Source organism: Eublepharis macularius, chromosome 14 (assembly GCF_028583425.1).
Source record: "Eublepharis macularius isolate TG4126 chromosome 14, MPM_Emac_v1.0, whole genome shotgun sequence".
Taxonomy (NCBI): domain Eukaryota; kingdom Metazoa; phylum Chordata; class Lepidosauria; order Squamata; family Eublepharidae; genus Eublepharis; species Eublepharis macularius.
Genome location: NC_072803.1, coordinates 7,348,442 through 7,366,436, shown reverse-complemented (window position 1 = coordinate 7,366,436; position 17,995 = coordinate 7,348,442). Strand labels below are relative to the sequence as shown.

Genomic DNA, 17,995 nt, shown 5'->3' with positions numbered 1-17,995 from the left:
GGAAAAGAAGAGAAATCGAAAAGAGTCCAGTAGCACCTTTAAGACTAACCAACTTTACTGTAGCATAAGCTTTCGAGAATCACAGTTCTCTTTGTCAGATGCGTGACTCTTTTCGATTTTGCTACTACAGACTAACACGGCTAGCTCCTCAGGAAAAGAAGAATATTTGAAAACAGAAATCCACATATTCCTACACAGACCTTTGCCAAAGATACAACTGTGGTTCAGAAAGCTTTAATGAGAAGCAAGAAGGTCCTTCAGTCCAAAAGAAAAAAAAGATGTTCTGTTCAGAATGCTTGACATGTTTCTTAACCTCCCTCTCTCTCTCAAGAGGGAGTCCAGACTGTGCTTGGACAAAAATCTTGCAATTCAACAATGCAAGTACTGCAAAGGTTGGCTCCCACTTTTGAACTCTCTCCATCAAATGCCCCAACCACCACGTTGCCCTTACCAGGTTCTGCATGACTGCCATCGTTGCGTGCTTCAGTGGAGTCTGCCACCTCGCCACTCATCTTGAGATCTGAAAACAAGACATAAGCCGATTTTAACAGCAGGACACAACTTCCGGCCCGTGTGTCTTCCATTAAACGGCATCAATGAGTGTGCAATTATAATAAGCCATCAGACGTTCAAATTCCCGGTTCCTACACCTCCATGCTCTGGAATATTCATAAGCTCAGGCAACAGACAGGTTCCCCCGCCTGCTGGGAGTCTCCACTCCCTTCCATTCACCTTTCAGCCCTCTTTTGCATCTTCTTCGTTCATCTCCTGGATCATAGCTCAGGAAGGAGGGATGGAGATGCGGAAACTAAAAAATGAAAAGAAAAGGCTACCTCTTTCTTGTAGGACTTTCCTTCTTGAAGTTGGAGAAAACTGGGGCGGGAGGAGGGGGGACTGTTTCTCAATTGCACCTTAATCCCAACTAGCCTGGTGCATATGTTGACCCAAAAGTCCTATTTACTTGGCATAGTGATCCCACTTAAAAAAAACAAAGCATCCACAAATCAATGAACTTTCAGAAACATAAGATTTGCAGGACTCACGGCTTGGAAAACACTGCTGTACAGTTACTCACTCACTGACTGATACAGGAAGCAATAGGAAACAGCAGCAAAATAATATTTAAATCCTAACCATTAGTATGTATGTAGCACTTATCTTCAAAGGGCTTCACATCCATCATCTCAACATCTCTTACAACAATCTTGCGTGGTAGGCCAGTCTAAATCTCCCCATACACTTTGTATCTTGCAATTTCCCCCTAAATTCTCAATGCGTTTGTCTTTATTTGGTCTGTGAATGGCCAATGTTATGCTCCTAATATTAGAGATGATGACTGAGAAAGAACAGATCGCTGAAAGTCATTCAGACAGGGCAACATTGGGACCTTTCGGCTCACATCTCAGGCTCCTCAGCACTGTGCAACGAAGAAGCTGGAATAATGGAGGGGATCACCTTCCCTCAGCTCTTGTTTGCTCATCCCCTCCAGGATAATTTCAATTGCACTTTAATTTCCATAAGCATGGATGGGGTGCCAGTCTGCCAAGCAAACCAACCAACCCTCCTTCCTTTCCCTTCAATGACATTTTCCCCACTTGTGAGAGTTTTTGGATAAAATTGTAAGCAATTTACCCTTCGAATGATGTTCGGGTCCCCAATTCTTTGCCGGAGGTAGCTGAGAATGAATTAGCCTCTATCTCAGGGTGCCCCCATGACTCTTTGCACTGAGAAAGTCAAAGCAAAGAATCAAGAAGAGAAAGAGCATTTAAATACACCTGGGCACCCCCTCCCTGGGGCAAAAGCACTTTTAACTCTTTGCGACCTAATTGGGAGATTTTTTTAAAAAAGAAGGCAATTTGCATAAGCTTCCAGTAGCCAATTCCCGTTTTTTCAGTGCTGGAAGGCAATTTGCATCAGTGAATAACACTTTTATAATACTTCATGCATGTTCCCTGTGGTTTAGCCAGGTGAGTTCCCCATTAAACAGAAGTCGCTTGGAATGAGGCGAAGTCTTGTGTTGTTTAATTGTTCTTTTCACACAGGCAGGAGATAATTGATGCAACTTTTCCATCGCATGTACACAACAAGACCGCAGGGAGTTTGAGGAGGACAAAAGCTCATTCAAGCCTTAAGGAAACAAGATTTACAAAGAAACTTGAAAGAAGCAGGCAAATTTGGTCTCCAAAGTGTATGACCAAGGACTACTTCAAAGATAGCACCAGCAGTGAAATACATATGCTTGAGAGAGCATTCATACTTTTGCCCAGGGCTTTTTTTCAGTGGGAACGCGGTGGAATGGAGTTCTGGCACCTCTTGAAAATGGTCACATGGCCGGTGGCCCCGCCCCCTGATCTCCAGACAGAGGGGAGTTTAGATTGCCCTCTGCGCCAGCGGCGCGGAGGGCAATCTAAACTCCTCTCTGCCTGGAGATCAGGGGGCGGGGCCACCGGCCATGTGTTTGCCAAGGGCAATTTAAACTTTAAAAACCTCCCCCCTTGTTCCAGCTGTCCCAAAGTGACGTCATTGTGCAGTCCTGAGTTCCACCTCTGAGGGCTAAACTACAAGTGACGCCTGGCACAGGTTGGACACTTGTCAGCTTCCCTCAGGTTTTGATGGGAAATGTAGGCGTCCTGATCTTGCAGCTTGGCTCTCCGACTGCTGTCCAATGGATTTTTCAACTGTCACTTGTCCAACATTCCGCCAAGCGGCCTACATTTCCCATCAAAACCTGAGGGAAGCTGACAAGTGTCCAACCTGTGTCAGGCATCACTTGTAGTTTGGCCCTGAGTTCCACCACCTCTTTTCCCAGAAAAAAAGCCCTGCTTTTGCCTATATCATGAAAGGGTTTGTCTAAGTCAGGCCAGACCTATAGATAGCCGTACCCAAATCCAGACTTGGAGCATAGATTAACCAACACAGAGTCCCTGATATGGGGGACGAGAGATAACTAGGCAGAGGTCCTGTTCTGTTAACCGGTGGGTTACATTTTTATCTTGCCCGTCCTCCAAAGAACCCCGAGTTGCCAAATTCTTTCTTTCTCCATTCCATCCTCACAACCATGTTATAAGGTCGCTTAAGCTGAGAAAGAAAACCGCTGACCCAAATGCACTCAGGGAATTGCCTGGCAGAGCAGGGATTTAAACTTAGGTTGTCCTAGTCCTTTAAAAAATGTATACTCCACTTTCCCCCCCATGGGACCCACAGCAGCTTACAAATTCTCTCTACCGTCTCCACTTTACCTTCACAACAACAGCCCTGTGAGATAGTTAGGCTGACACAGAGTGTGACTGTGACATAAAACCCAGTGAGGTGTGTATTCACAACTGGTTCTTCCAGATCCTAGTCTCACACTCTAACCACTATAACTCACTATCTCGCAATAGGAAGCTCACACCACTACATTACACTGAGAAACATGAGCAAATGGCTTGGCTCCTTGGATTAATACTCAGCCTGGCTAGTTGCAGGAGCTTGGATACTGCGCCACGCTGGCCCTCATTTCATGTGTCTGGTCTCCGGCCCGCAAAAGCTTCAGCCACAATAAATTCACCAGTTTTTAAGGTATCGCAAGGCTTAAAAAAATATTTTGGCTGCAATCAGCTAAGAAGGTTAGCCATACAGGTTATAATTCTGTAAGAGCTCAAGATTTACATCATTACAAATTTACAATATTCTTACCCGTTCAGCAGGTAAGAACTTACTGGTGATCCCTAGCCTTAGGGAGGCTTGTTTGACCTTGATCAGGGCCAGGGCCTTTTTGGTCCTGGCCTCAACCTGGTGGAACTCTCTGTCTGAGCCCGCCAGGATCTTGTATCATTTCGGTGGGCCTGCAAGGCAGAGATATTCCGCCAGGCTTATGGTTGAGGCCAGTGTCAGGCTTACGGTTGAGGCCAGCGTCAGGATGTCAAACTAGGAGACATAATGAAAAAAACCCCAAGATGGAACTCAAATTATTGTTAGAAACTCCTGTATTTACCCGAAAAGGGCTGCTTTCAAAAATATATAACATACTGGTGCAGGATGTAACACAGAAAACTGACGCTACTCACTTAAGAGCCAGTTTGGTGTAAGAGCAGCAGGACTCTAATCTGGAGAGCCAGGTTCGATTCCCCACTCCTCCACTTGAAGCCAGCTGGGTGACCTTGGGCCAGTCACAGCTCTCTTAGAGCTCTCTCAGCCCCACCCACCTCACAGGGTGTTTTGTTGTGGGGATAATGATAACATACTTTGTAAACCGCTCTGAGTGGGCATTAAGTTGTCCTGAAGTGCGGTATATAAATCGAATGTTGTTATTATGTTATTATATGATTAAAATGGCAGCAGAATTGCGAGATAAGCATTTCTGATGAAGAGTGACAACAGGTTTGGAAATCAAGCATAGTAAACTCTCCAGTCATAAACATAAGGCTTCAATTGTATAAAATTATAAATCATTGGTATCTCACTCCACATAGACTCTCTAAAATATATTCCCCTATGCTGGAAAGAATGCGGACAGATTGGTACCTTCTTACATTGCTGGTGGCAACGTCCACATAGAGCAGACTTTGGGGACACAATTCAGTGACAAATTGTACTCATTACATCATACAATAGGCCTTTAAAGCCAGAATTAATATTCTTAGATATTTGGAAAGAGAGAGAACTTCCAACTATTAGACAACAGTTAATCTCATCATTGCTGGTTGCGGCAAAAACTTCTATAGCTCTTAACTGGAAACCTCATAAGTCTCCTAGTTTGAATACTTGGTATAACAAAATCTGGGAGCAACTAATGATGGAGAAACTAACTGGTAGATCGCAACAAAGGGAAAGGCTACACTGCACAACGAATTTCTATGCAAAATGGAAACCATTTCTGGACTTTCTGTCAAATAATGAATTATTATTAACAAAGCTTCCATACCAAACGATTATTAATCTAGACTTTTAATTCTTCTTGATCAGGCTTTATTTAGATAATTCATAGGAGCTACTCTGAATACCTACTTTATGGATCTTAGTTTGACTCTTCTTGAGAATGCAGTTATCAGATGTGTGATTGTTAATGGCTATAGCACATCACCTTAGTTGCTAATGTTAATGTTGTCATTCTTGTTGTTATTCTTGTTCGTATCATGTTATGAATGTATTATTGTAAATTAATAAAGTTTAACAAAAAAAGATTTGCATCATTTAAAAATTGGAAAGACAGAACATCATATCATGAAACAAAAACAAAAGGAATAAAAACAATAAAAGACCTGAGCTATTGCAGTTGTAGACCAAAGATAAAACAGAATTCCAGTGGCACCCCATAGCCCAAAAGAGGGCTGCGTTTAAAAGCATTTAGATCCATGGCAAACGTGCACAAGAGACAGAGAAAAAGAGGAATTGAACTGAACCTATGCAGAGTAAATGCACAGAGCTCTGAGAGGCGATTCTCACACAAATGTGGATCGGTTGAGCATTGCGGCATTGAGCTGTGGGATGCACATGCAAACAGCCTTTAAACGCCATGTGACAAATGTGTGGACTCTGCCGATTGCATGTTCTCAGTACAGCCTGGCCCTGACACAGAATACGAAGTCCTGATAGGGATTCTTGGAACTGTTGCCAGCCTGCCAGTTATAATTAAATTGAATTAAACATCAAAGAACCACCGGGGAATTGCCAAGGTTATGGTAACAGGGCATCACGTGGTGCTTAACCAGCCAACCATCTTTGGATTTGTGGTGTGAAAACGCCTTCAGACGTAAAGCTGTCAGCCCCAACAGGTTGCTGGCAACATGGTTTAGGAAATGGATTTGGCAGGAGCAAACTTCTCCAGGAAGACGGCTCCTGCTCCTGTCCTGTTGCATCAGTGGGAAACTTTGCAAAAGGCAGGAATTTCCCTGGCCATCCCTGCCAGAGTACAAATGGCTCGCTTGCTAACCTCCGATGGCTTAACCAAGTCAAGTGAGGGATGCTGCCCTTAACCCCTTGCGCAAGGCAGCCGGTTTGATTAGCACACGGCACAAGCTTCACCTGCCAGCTTTCCCACACAGCGCAAAGAAGTTTTGCTACCCAGCCGAAAAAGAGAAGGGACTTCCTTCCAAGATCCCGCTGCAGTTGCTTGAACGGCTCAAGAAGCTGGCTGCTCTTCGGTGTGACGACTCCAACGTGAGTTGCGTCCTCGACCTTCAAGAACGCAAAACCCAGATACCCCACTTGATGTGCTCTTTTGCCTTTCCTCTATTACCACGAGGGTTTTTGGGGGGGGGTGGTCCGCCAAAGGTGCATAAAGATCGCCCATGGTTCCTAGAATATATTGTCGAAGGCTTTCACGGCCAGAGAATGTTAGTTGTTGTAGATTTTCCGGGCTGTAGGGCCGTGGTCCACAATGCTAAGACCACGGCCATACAGCCTGGAAAATCTACAACAACTACGGTCCCTAGAATACTTGTCCAAATCTTGGTGAGGAAATTTCTAGGAAATCCCTCATCTTTGTCACAAACTCTTGGCAGCCATTGGCAAGCCTCTCATTTCCACATCTACTAAATGGGGATGATCATATTGGCCCACCTTACAGGGCTGTAGTTAGGGTTGCCAGCCTGCAGGTGGTGGCTATTGATCTCCTGGAATTATAATTGATTTCCAGGCGACAGAGATCAGTTCCCCTGGAGAAAATGGCTGCCTTGGGATGTATACTCTATGGCATTCTAGCCGGCTGAGGTCCCTCCCCTCCCCAAACCCCGCCCTATTCAGGCTCCACCCCCCAAATCTCAAGGGATTTCCCTACCCAGAGATGAAACCTCTAACTATTGTATGGATTCCAAGATAAGGCACATAAAGCGCTTTGGACACTTCTAAGTTTCAGGTGCTAATTATTGTTGTTGGAAGTGGAGGATCCAGAGCTGTCCCTTTCCTCAGGTTTCAGAGGGGGACAAACCAAAGAGTTAGAAAGATAGAGAGGTCAGGGCACTCTGTTTACTGTTTACTATTGTTTACTGCTCTGACTGTCCTTTAATATGCAGAGGAGTAGCCGTGTTAGTCTGTAGTAGCAAAATCAAAAAGAGTCCAGTAGCACCTTTAAGACTAACCTACTTTATTGTCGCATAAGCTTTCGAGAATCACAGTTCTCTTCATCAGATGCATGGAGGGCAAGAAGAAACTGGTCAGATATATAGGTGGAGAGGGGAGGGAGGAGTAGATGCAAACAGTAGCTTCTGATATGGAGATTAGTTTGCTTCTGTTAAGGAAGTCAGTTACTTCTGATAATGAGATAACCATTCGTAGTCTCTATTCAATCCCAGCCTGACTGAGTCAAATTTACATATGAATTCCAATTCAGCAGCTTCCAGTTGGATTTTGTTTTTGAAAGGTTTCTGTTGAACTACAGTGACCTTAGACTTAAAGGGGGGCGGGGCCACCATCCATGTAACCATTTTCAAGAGGTTCCGGAACTCCGTTCCACCGTGTTCCAGCTGAAAAAAAGCCCTGCTTTTACCCGTCATTTTGGTGTGTCGCTGGGTATTTCTTCTGAATGGCTCCTATTCATATAAGATCCCAATATCTACTACATCTTGGGCAACAAAAGCTACAGGGTGGCCTGGGCTAGTGACTGTGCCGTCAATCATCACGTCACTCACTACCACAAAAACATAGTACGATGAATGTATTGCCACAATCTGGCAACATTATTATTCTACTTCTACAGCACTGTTGACTGTTCAAAGTACTTAAGGTACATTGTCAATTGTAATTCTCACAACAACCTTGCAAGGTAGGTGAGCATTACTATACCCATATTGCTAAGTTGAGGCGGAAGGTCAAACTGCACATTACATGCAAACCTCTGCCGTAGTAGCTCAGTTACCTTCTCCTTTTGGGCATGAAAAATCATTTGGGGAGGGGGAGATGAGAAATGGGTAGGAACAGCATTCCTGCTAACCAATCAGAACTCTTCTATAGCATTTCAGTTTGGTATAGTGGTGAAGAGTGGCAGAACTCTAATCTGGAGAGCCAGGTGTGATTCCCCACTCCTTTGCTTGAAGCCAGCTGGGTGACCTTGGGACAGTCGCAGCTCTCTCAGAGCTCTCTCAGCCCCACCCTCCTCATGCATCTCCTCTGATGCTTGCTCTCACCACCTTCCACGGCTTGCTTGTGAGCGCTTTGTCGCCTCTGCTCCCAGCTGCATATTCTGCCTATTGCCGCTAGAGAAGGGCACGTGGGTGCAGCACAAAGCATCAGCGTTCCTGGTGGCCACGGCAGTGGCGCTTCTAATGGTGCTCACCCTGCAGAACCACGTGGGGGGAAAGCTTGCGAGTGGCAAAGGAAGGCTGCACAGACAGGTGAGGGCATGTGGGTAAGAGGGCAAAAAGACCTGGAACTGTTCCAGACCTGGAACTGGCCCTGAGTTGGGTTCACAGCTGCTAAACAAGATCAGTTCTCTGAATGGTTTCAAAGGATGGAAACTCAGACCCAGCAGGACCTGTTACCGTTCTGCCGGGCCTGTAAGGTGGAGATGTTCCACCAGGCTTATGGTGGCTGAGGCAGGCAAACCACCCAACCAGCCTCCTGCCGAGGGGTTGTGTGTGTGCTGCTTTGGTTCTGTTGTCCTTTCGACGGTTGGCCACCCTGTCCCATGGGCCCTAATAAATACTGCACTTACATACCGCTTTTCTAGACAGATTAGTGCCTCACCCAGAGCGGTGAACAAGTTAGTGTTATTATTATTCCCACAATGCAGCTGGGGAGCTGGGGCTGAGAGGAGTGGCTTACCCAAGGCCACCTACTGAGCTCATGGCAGCAGTGGGATTCAAACCAGCAGAGTGATAATTCGCAGCCCGACCACTTAACCAAGGCCACCTCCTGAGCTCATGGCAGTAGTGGGATTCGAACCAGCAGAGTGCTGATTCGCAGCCAAATTAGTTGACCGCTGTGCTACGACAGCTCTATTGACTGGAGATGGGATTGTGCGATATGTGCACTGCTTTCAGGATGTTTTAACAAACTGTAATTTATTCTTATGCTACCAGTGTTCTATTTGTATGTATCCTAATTGTTGTGATCCGCTCCGAGCCCACTTGCAGGCAGAGCTGACTATAAATTCAATAAATAAAATGAAATTAAATCAAAACTAAAGGTTACGATTCCCCTCTCATCAGACATTCTTATATGGCTGTGAGGTACCTTCAGATTCTCAAGCCATCTCTTGCTTGACTAAAATGAAACAGGTTTCTAGTTCTTATGAAGTCACAATGACAATATAACTGGAATTAGTGAAGAAAGTCACCGGCCAGCTGGCCAGGGTAGGTTTACCACTTAAGCAACCCAAGCAGTCCATGGCGGGGGCAAATCAGTAGGGGGCACTATTGGGAAGCGGCCGTGGGCACGGCTTGTGGCTGGTGTTCCCTCCCAGGCTGGGTTCAAAGCAGGTTGTAGAGGTGCAATCCTGCTGTGCTTGGCTCCAGGGGGGCTCCAAGGGTCCTCAGCTTCTGGAGCTGGGGGTAACACCGGAGGAGATGTGCTCCTCCCGTTTGCCACCAGCTCCAAGATGAGTTGTTTTCAAGTCGGGTGGCTGCATCACTCGTTGGGGGGGGGGGCACACCTTTTCGCACGCCACACTCCTGCCACTTGGGCAGGCGAATTGCTCTTTGCCCTCCCTGCAGCAGGTGCATTGTGGGGAGAACCACCGTGTGGCTTTTTCACACGTGCAAATCCGGTACGTTTGGCCGCTCTCATGATCTGGAAGCCCATGTATCCTTTTCCATCCTCAATGGCTGGCTGCCGTGCTCAAGAAAACGGAAAGACAATCGCGCCCACTCGGAACTCTAAAATGTGTCCAGTGCCTTGCAGCGCCCCACTTTGCTTCATGCTTGTTATCCATTATAATTTTTTAAAAACACGTCTTTCCTCCTAGGAGATCAGAGCAGCACACGTGGCTCTCTTCTCCCTCTTTAGCCTTCCAACAATTCTGGGAAGGAGGTTAGGCTGGGAGAAAGTGGCAGGCCCCAATGAGCTTTGCTGGGCGGAGATTTTAACCCAGGGCTCCCTGCTGCCAGCCTAACGTTCTTGTGAGCCTCTGTGTTCCAGGAGCTGCCTTCTCTTGCTCTCCAAGTGGCAAGGCAGACCTCGGAAGACTACCCATTATTATGCAAACTCAGAATTCGAAAAATATCCCTGGAGAGAAAGATGCCCACGAGCAGAGACACATTCCCCGTATAATTAACTGGGCTGAATTAAGATATGTGGAGGACCTAAACTATGTTAAATTTGAAGGGCTGCAGAGCATAACCAAACATTTAGGGAGCAATCCTAAGCAGGTCTTCTTGGCAGTATGTCCCGTTTTATTCAATAGAGCTTGCTCTCAGAAAAGTGATCTTAGGATTTCAGGCTTAGTCATGCAAGAACCAGTGTGGTGTAGTGGTTAGAGCGTTTCACTAGGATCTGGGAATCCCAAGCTCAAATCCTTACTCTGCCACAGAAACTCGCTGGGTGATTTTTGTTCTAGCCACACGCTCTCAGCCTAACCTACCATACAGGGTTGTCGTCAGGGCTTTTTTTCTGGGAAAAGAGGTGGTGGAACTCAGTGGGTTGCCCTCGAAGAAAATGATCACATGGCTGGTGGCCCCGCCCCCTGATCTCCAGACAGAGGGGAGTTGAGATTGCCCTCCATACCGCATGGAGGGCAATCTAAACTCCCCTCTGTCTGGAGATCAGGGGGCGGGGCCACCGGCCATGTGACCATTTTCAAGAGGTTCTGGAACTCCGTCCCACCGCGTTCCAGCTGAAAAAAAGCCCTGGTTGTCATGAGGATAAAATGAAGGAGAGGAGAACAAGGAATAGGCCAAGGATTGGGGCTGCTCTTGTTGAAATGGTGCATGTACACATGAACAAGCTACGTGCAAGTAAGATGATAGATCTGTTACAAGTGCCTGATCTACAGCTAGAGCAGAGATTCCTGTTGAATTAAGCAACCTGCTAAAAAACTAGACGAAGAAAGGCATTCAGGGCATAGCCAATCATCTTTCTCTGGGAACATTGCTAGGGTAGAATGCTGCTAATTTTCTGTGCACTCTTTTATTTTCAAAGGGCAATCTGTGTATTCATAACATCCCAAATAGGTATCAGGGTTAAGTGGGTTAGAATGGGACCTGCAAAATCACTAAATAAAAGGGAGGTGGTACACAATTGAATGCGTAAGTGACTGCAGTGTGAATCCAACTGTGCGTGCACTCGACAACTCGAGAGGAGTCTGTATTTTTGAATGGGGAGTAAGGCACAATTGCAGGTGAATGAGGCGTGTGTATTGTCCTTCTGTATATCTGCTTTGTCAGGTAAGTATTCTGTACTTGTGATGATGGTGTGTTGCAGGGTAAAATATTTCCCAGTACACATCTTTCCTGACTTCTTAATTTACTACTTACTTTCTAAACTGAGAGATGCTGGGGATCGAACCTCTCTGGAAGTTAGTATCTCTCTGCCGCAAATGGATGTTTATGCAGAGTGAAGGATTTGGGTCAGAAGGATTAGTAGGCACGGTAGGGGGAGAAAATCGCCTGACACATGCTCAGAGGCTCTCTTGTTTCACAGATCAAACACATGCGCCAAAGTTAAGTTCTGGCTACAAGTCTTTCCTCGCACTGAAAATGAAGCACTGGCCAAACCTCTTTCCCCCATCCAAGTCTATCTGCTTCCTAGCTCCTGCTCAACTTTAGATTTCTCTGACTGCACAAGAGAATAAGCAAGTGTTTGTATTCCCACCTGTCTATAGAGCCACATAGCAGGCAGGGGCAGCAGACATGGGGCAGGGGCTAGAATCTCCTTCCATGCACATTCTCTCTACTTGTTCTGTTGGGTATAAGATAAGAGCGTGGAGTAAGAGCATGGAGTAGCTAAGGATGAGAGAGAGGCCAGAGGTATTATCAGTTTTTAAAAAAGGTATAGATGCAGCCTCTTTTTGTTCATCTGCACAAGGAAACATCTGCTTGTGTGTGCCACCCCAGTCCACTTTTTCATATCTATGATCAAAACGAGTCCAGTAGCACCTTTAAGACTAACCAACTTTATTGTAGCATATCTATCATATCTATGATCATAGATGCAGAGGAGTTAGCCGTGTTAGTCTGTGGTAGCAAAATCAAAAAGAGTCCAGTAGCACCTTTAAGACTAACCAATTTTATTGTAGCATAAGCTTTCGAGAATCAAGTTCTCTCCAGTATCTGTATCAGGCATCTGACGAAGAGAACTTGATTCTCGAAAGCTTATGCTACAATAAAATTGGTTAGTCTTAAAGGTGCTACTGGACTCTTTTTGATCATATCTATGAGACTCTCTTTCTGTCTTTGCAGTTGCTCTACACATAACTGATGCCTTAGCCAAGGCTTAGGTCCCTCCCTCCTCCATATGAGAGCTTCCCTCAGAAGAAATGATTACTCCTGAGCATGTGCAGAGAGAAAATGCTTTTTCCTACTCCCTCACTTCATTGATATCCCTCCTTTCCCATTAATAACCAAAGCGGCTTATGTCGCTCCCATCTCCTCCGTTTTATCCTCACAACTACCCTGTGAGGTAGGTTAGGCAGAGAGTGCATGACTGTTCCAAGGTCACCCAGAGAGGCAGAGTGGAGATTCGAACCTGGATCTCCCCTCACTCAACCACAAAGATGTCTGAGGACAGAATGGAAAGGTTGCTGTGTCAAAGGGCCCGTTTCCCAGTCTGGAGAAATGAAATGCTTGAGAAGATCTTTGCATTTCAGACAGTTAGAGCCTTCCCTTGCAAAATGGGCTGTATAATTCATTCACCTGATCCAATCCCATGTTCCCTATTCTATATATATATATCGCATAGCCACATGTATTCATGAACAGCAGGATACCGGAGCAAACACGTAAATGAGAATCGACAGCTGCAGGTGCTTTTTCAGATCTTTCCAAAGGGGAACATTTGGGCTCAGGCCTCTCCCCAGCCGTGGCTCTCCAAGCTAACCAGCGCCCCCCTTATCCCTGCAGGCCTTGCCGGTCCTACCTGTGTGCATCATGTCCAGGTTCACCATCCTGCTTGCCGAAAGGTAACCGCAGCCTGGCCAGCCCCCGCCAAAAGTGGTGCCCCGTGGGGCTGCCAGCTTCCCTCTCCTCGGCCGCCAAAATTCTCCCTCCAGCTGCCTCTCCTGCTAGCTGCTCCTAGCACCTCTGGCTCAGCAATGCCGGTTGCCACATTGAGGCAGGTGAGCACATTTCTGGACCACACCCCTCACACCTCATCCTGGGCATTCGTTCCAGGAGCCTGGCAAGAGGCCCATGCAAAGGAGGTCATTTGCATGTGAGCAACTCCAATCAAGTCGTGTTGGCAGAAGGGAGGCGTGGCAGAATGGAAGGGGAGGCAGCCAGCACCCCCCCCCCACACACACACCTGAGCCTGCTCTGGGGACACGCCTCGTAGCACCTGCCTCCGTTGCAGCTGTCAGGAGGGGGCTGAAAATGAAGGGCGGTGGGGGCGGAGGGGAGAAGCGTTAAGCCTGATTCATCTCCTTTAGGAAACATGTTTGGCTTCCCTTCCACCTGGAAAAAGGAGAACTTAGGCCAAGGCACCTGTCTGGACACGCTGAGAGAAGTCCTCAAAGCACCCAAAGGAAGGATTCTCCCAACTCTGTAGCTCAGCCTGAAGAAAGGGCTTTTGATCTTCAAAGAGCCACGGCAGGTAGGCAGGGACCCAGATCCTACTGTGTGGATCCCAGAATCAGGGCCGGCACAGGGGAGTGGGTAGGTGCCCACCTGCGCCAGCATGGCTCTGCGTGGGCACAGAGGTCTGGTTGCGATGCTGAAGTGACTCAGCATGAGTGATACTGATCTCTAGAGATGGAGAAACTCAAGCCCGGAGAGGCAGAGACAGAGAGGGAGGGAGACTTGCCCGAGGAGTCGGGGAGACTCAGTGGCAGAGGAAGGAGACATCTTTTGTACAGTGTTCTCTACACACCCCCATCCACCCTCAAGCCTTGATGCTTCATAAGTAGCCCCATTCATCACTTTGCACAAAGTATTAATTTCCTGGGGGGGATCAAATGCAGCTCTTTGGAGTCATTTATGCTGTTTCGCCACTGACTTCTCTACGAGGTATCGGGCAAGTCATCGACAGCTTTCTAAGCTATACACATCAAATTCTGCATCCAGTCACCACTGCTGAGCCACAATGTTCTCTCTCTAGTATTTAGCAGCCAGATGCCTTTGGTTAGCCTACAATCAAAGGAGAAGGACGATGGGCCGTCTCCTGTTTGCCTCCAGCACCCGGCACTCCCCGGTATGCTGCCCCTGTACAGAGAGGTTCCATTGAGGTATCATGGTTTACAGCTCTCAATAGACCTGGTCTCTGCAAATGAATCTCAGCCTTTTAAAAAGCCATCTGCACTCATGGTGGCCACCTCCACATCTAGTGGCAGTGAATTCTATAAGCTAATGAGGCATCATATTGAGAGTTTCTCTGCACAAGAAATCGGGAGAGGCAATGTTAACCAGGAAGGGTAGTTTAAAAAGACAGAACCAGCAGCAGGACAAAGGCTTTGTTATACCCCGGAGCTGTGTGAAGGGACTGTGAAATGCCAGAAGGGAAACTTCAGCCCATGATAACCTCTCCAGGTCCAAACCCAGCTCTGGAGGGCAGCAGCAGCTCATTTCCATTCCTCGCTGCCCTCTGGTTGCGATCTCACACAGTTTTAGACTGGAAAGGTGAAACTGACAGAGCCTTTGGGGAGGCAAAGATCAAATTAACAAACCCCCCTGAGGAGTGATCTCTGCCTGCTCTGTCTTTTAAAACTACGCTTCCCAGCTAACTTTGCACCTCCCTGCACTTGACGGACACATGCAGAGGTGTCTTGTACAGAGAGACTCTGAGACATACTTTCTTTAGTCAGCTCTGAAACAGTTTCCAAATCTTTCTGCTGCCAATCCAGTGGGCAGAAGGGAGGGAGAGTGGTGCCCCGGGCAGCTGTGGTTAGGAGGCTGTCACTGGGCTAAGGGTACCAACTCAGGTGGGTTGTGAATTTCCAAAGAAGGAACTGAAGGCCCTTGGCAAAGGCAGGCATTTCATACAGCCGAGTGGCTGACAGTCCAAACAGGGTTGCGTGCATGAGGTCTAGGGGAGAGGGGTCAGCAGGGCAGGGCGGGGATGCTGGTTGCGCCTGGGGCTCAATCTAAGAGGGAACTGCTGTAAGCTTTATGCAAATTATGCAAAGCAGGCCATCTGCATAAACTTTATGCAAATCCACAGTGACCCTTCTTGGCTGAAATCTGAGAAGCAGTTAGTTCCCCACCCCCCACCTCCACTCCAGTACATTGTGATGCCCTGAACTCCTGGAGAGAGGGAGAGAGAGAGAGAAAGGCCTGCTCATCAAGACATCTTCAGCTGATGTTTGCAATGTTTGCAACCCAAGGTCTGTGTTCTGCATTTAAAAGCAGGCTTTTGCTGCAGTTAAAAGCAGGCAGTTTCCCCATGGCAGGAGAAGCACGACTGGTTCACGCAGTTCCTATCTGGGGAAGAGACCTCTGAGCCAAGCTACAAGTGAGGAATGACACTTGCCTGGCAAGTGAACAGACGCACGTGTATTCCTCCCTGTTCACTTGCCATTCACTTGGGCTCTGAGCGCAAGTGAATGGCAAGTGAACAGGGAGGAATACACGTGCGTCTGTTCACTTGCCAGGCAAGTGTCATTCCTCACTTGTAGCTTGGCTCTTAGAGTCTTGAAAGTTCATACCCTGGAAATCTAGTTGGTCTTTAAGGTGCTTCTGGAGCTGAATTTTGCTCTTCCGATTCACGTGTGTGGGGATGTCACTGCAACAGCAAGCAATGGCCTGCATGTGTGAATGAGCCACATGAAAAAGCACAACCACACATAGTAAAGAAAAGCAAAGAGTCCAGTAGCACCTATAAGACTAATAACATTTGGGGCAGAGTAGGAGCTTTCGCGAGTCACAGCTCACTTCTTCAGGTGCTACTGGACTCTTGCCCTTCTCTACTGCTACAGACAGACTAAGAGCCTGAGCCTGTCTGACGGGGAGGGCGGTCTAGAAGTATAATAAAATAGATAGATAGATAGATAGATAGATAGATAGATAGATAGATAGATAGATAGATGATAGATAGATGATAGATAGATAGATAGATAGATAGATAGATAGATAGATAGATAGATAGATAGATAGATAGATAGATAGATAGATAGATAGATAGATAAGACAGCTACCCATCTTGATGTAACCACATACAGAGGTATCATCTGACATATGTTCCCACATTCAGCTGTGCTTCTAAGGGCAGGCACTCAAGCAACACTGTGTGAGCCATGGACGCTTGGAAGCTGACTGTGTAGGCATTGGAGAGCATTGAGCTTGAAGCAAAATGGCTTATACCGGCGTTGAGTCCAAGAGAACCTCAAAGGCCCACAAGAATTCCAGGGTATAATCTTTTGCGTGCTTGTCTCAAAAGCTTATACCCTGGAAAACCTTTTGGTCTTTAAGGTGCTCCTAGACTTGAATCTTGCTCTTCTACTGCACGCCAACACTGCTACCCACCTGAAAGTATCACCAACGATTGTGGCACATTCACACACGCGAGCGATCACTGAGCGTTGCTGCCAGCATGCCCATGCGAACCAGCCAGAAGGAACACATGAAATGGCTTTTCCAGCAATGGGATATGGAGTATAAAGTACTATCATTAAAATGGCACTTTATCGAGCTGGTGCCTCTAGCACTCAAGGGTCAATGGAAGTGTGTGATGTGCCATCAAGTCGCCTCCGAGCTATGGCGACCCTATGAATGAAAGACTTCCCAAACGTCCTATCATTAACAGACTTGGTCAGATCCTGCAAAATAGAGGATGTGGCTTCTTTTTTCGAGTCCAGCCATCTCGTTTTAGGTCTTCCTCTTTTCCTACTGCCTTCCACTTTTCCTAGCATTCTTGACTTTTCCAGAGAATCTTGTCTTCTCATAATGTGACCAAAGTACAATAGCCTCAGTTTTGTCATTTTAGCTTGTAGGGAGAATTCAGGCTTGATTTCATCTAGAACCCATTTATTGGTCTTTTGGGCCATCCACGGTATCTGCAAAACTCTCCTCCAGCACCACATTTCAAATGGTGTAAGAACTCAAAATGCAAGTTAACCTGTGGGAGCGTGCTCTCTGGGGCCAAGTCCCTTCCGAGCACCACCACAATGATAAGTGGTTAACAGTCAATCTGCCATGTAGCTTGACATTCAGGCTTTTGTCCACTGTGAGCCAAGCTATAAGTGACGCCTGACACAGGTTGGACACTTGCCAGCTTCCCTCAAGTTTTGATGGGAAATGTAGGCGTCCTGGTCTTGCAGCTGCTGTCCAATGGACGTTCCAACTGTCACTTGTCCAACATTCCGCCAAGCGGCCTACATTTCCCATCAAAACTTGAGGGAAGCTGACAAGTGTCCAACCTGTGTCAGGCGTCCCTCGTAGTTTGGCTCTATATGTTAGCTGAGCTCTCAAGCAGATCCACCTTCCCAGGGCTGCTGGACAAATAGAGGGGTGCACGGCGCCCCCTTGTGGCCCTTTGTGAAATCATGAAACCTTTCTAGCATCCTTCCTGCTAACAAAACGGCTTGCAACTCATCTAGGCCGAGCTTCAACCTGCAAGAGGGGAACCACTTGCTTTTGTATTTTAGTTTTAGCCTTTTCAGGACTTGGATTTATCCTTCATTAGTTCTTTGTCTCTTTATGTACGCTCTGTTTCCCCCCTCCCCCTCTTTTAACCCCTTTCCTTAAATCACACATTTATTTATTTACTTCATTTATACCTTTGCCTTTCTCCCCAGTGGGACGCAAAGAAGCTTACATCATTTTCCTCTCCTCCATTTTATCCTTTCAACAAGCCTGTGAGGTAGGCTAGGCAGAGAACACGTGACTGGCCCAGGGTCACCCAATGAGCACCCATGGCAGAGCGGCGATTTGAACCTGGGTCTCTTTGGGTCTCTAACCACTATACAATGCTGGTGAAGGAAAGGTGTACAGCA

The 17,995-nt window shown here is 46.9% G+C and overlaps 1 protein-coding gene across 2 annotated transcripts in view; it reads right to left on the bottom strand.

The window, feature by feature from the left end:
* The window catches only part of POU2F3 (POU class 2 homeobox 3), a 121,725-nt gene extending 108,574 nt beyond the window's left edge, over window positions 1–13,151 (bottom strand). For both annotated transcript variants that reach the window (XM_054997397.1, XM_054997398.1), the window contains exons 1-2: window positions 12,991–13,151; window positions 452–520 (exon numbers count right to left, since the gene is read on the bottom strand). In XM_054997397.1, the coding sequence (XP_054853372.1) occupies window positions 452–520; window positions 12,991–13,018 (97 nt within the window). In that variant the 5' untranslated portion in view covers window positions 13,019–13,151. The remainder of the gene's footprint in view (window positions 1–451; window positions 521–12,990) is intronic.
* Window positions 13,152–17,995: the final 4,844 nt, after the last annotated feature.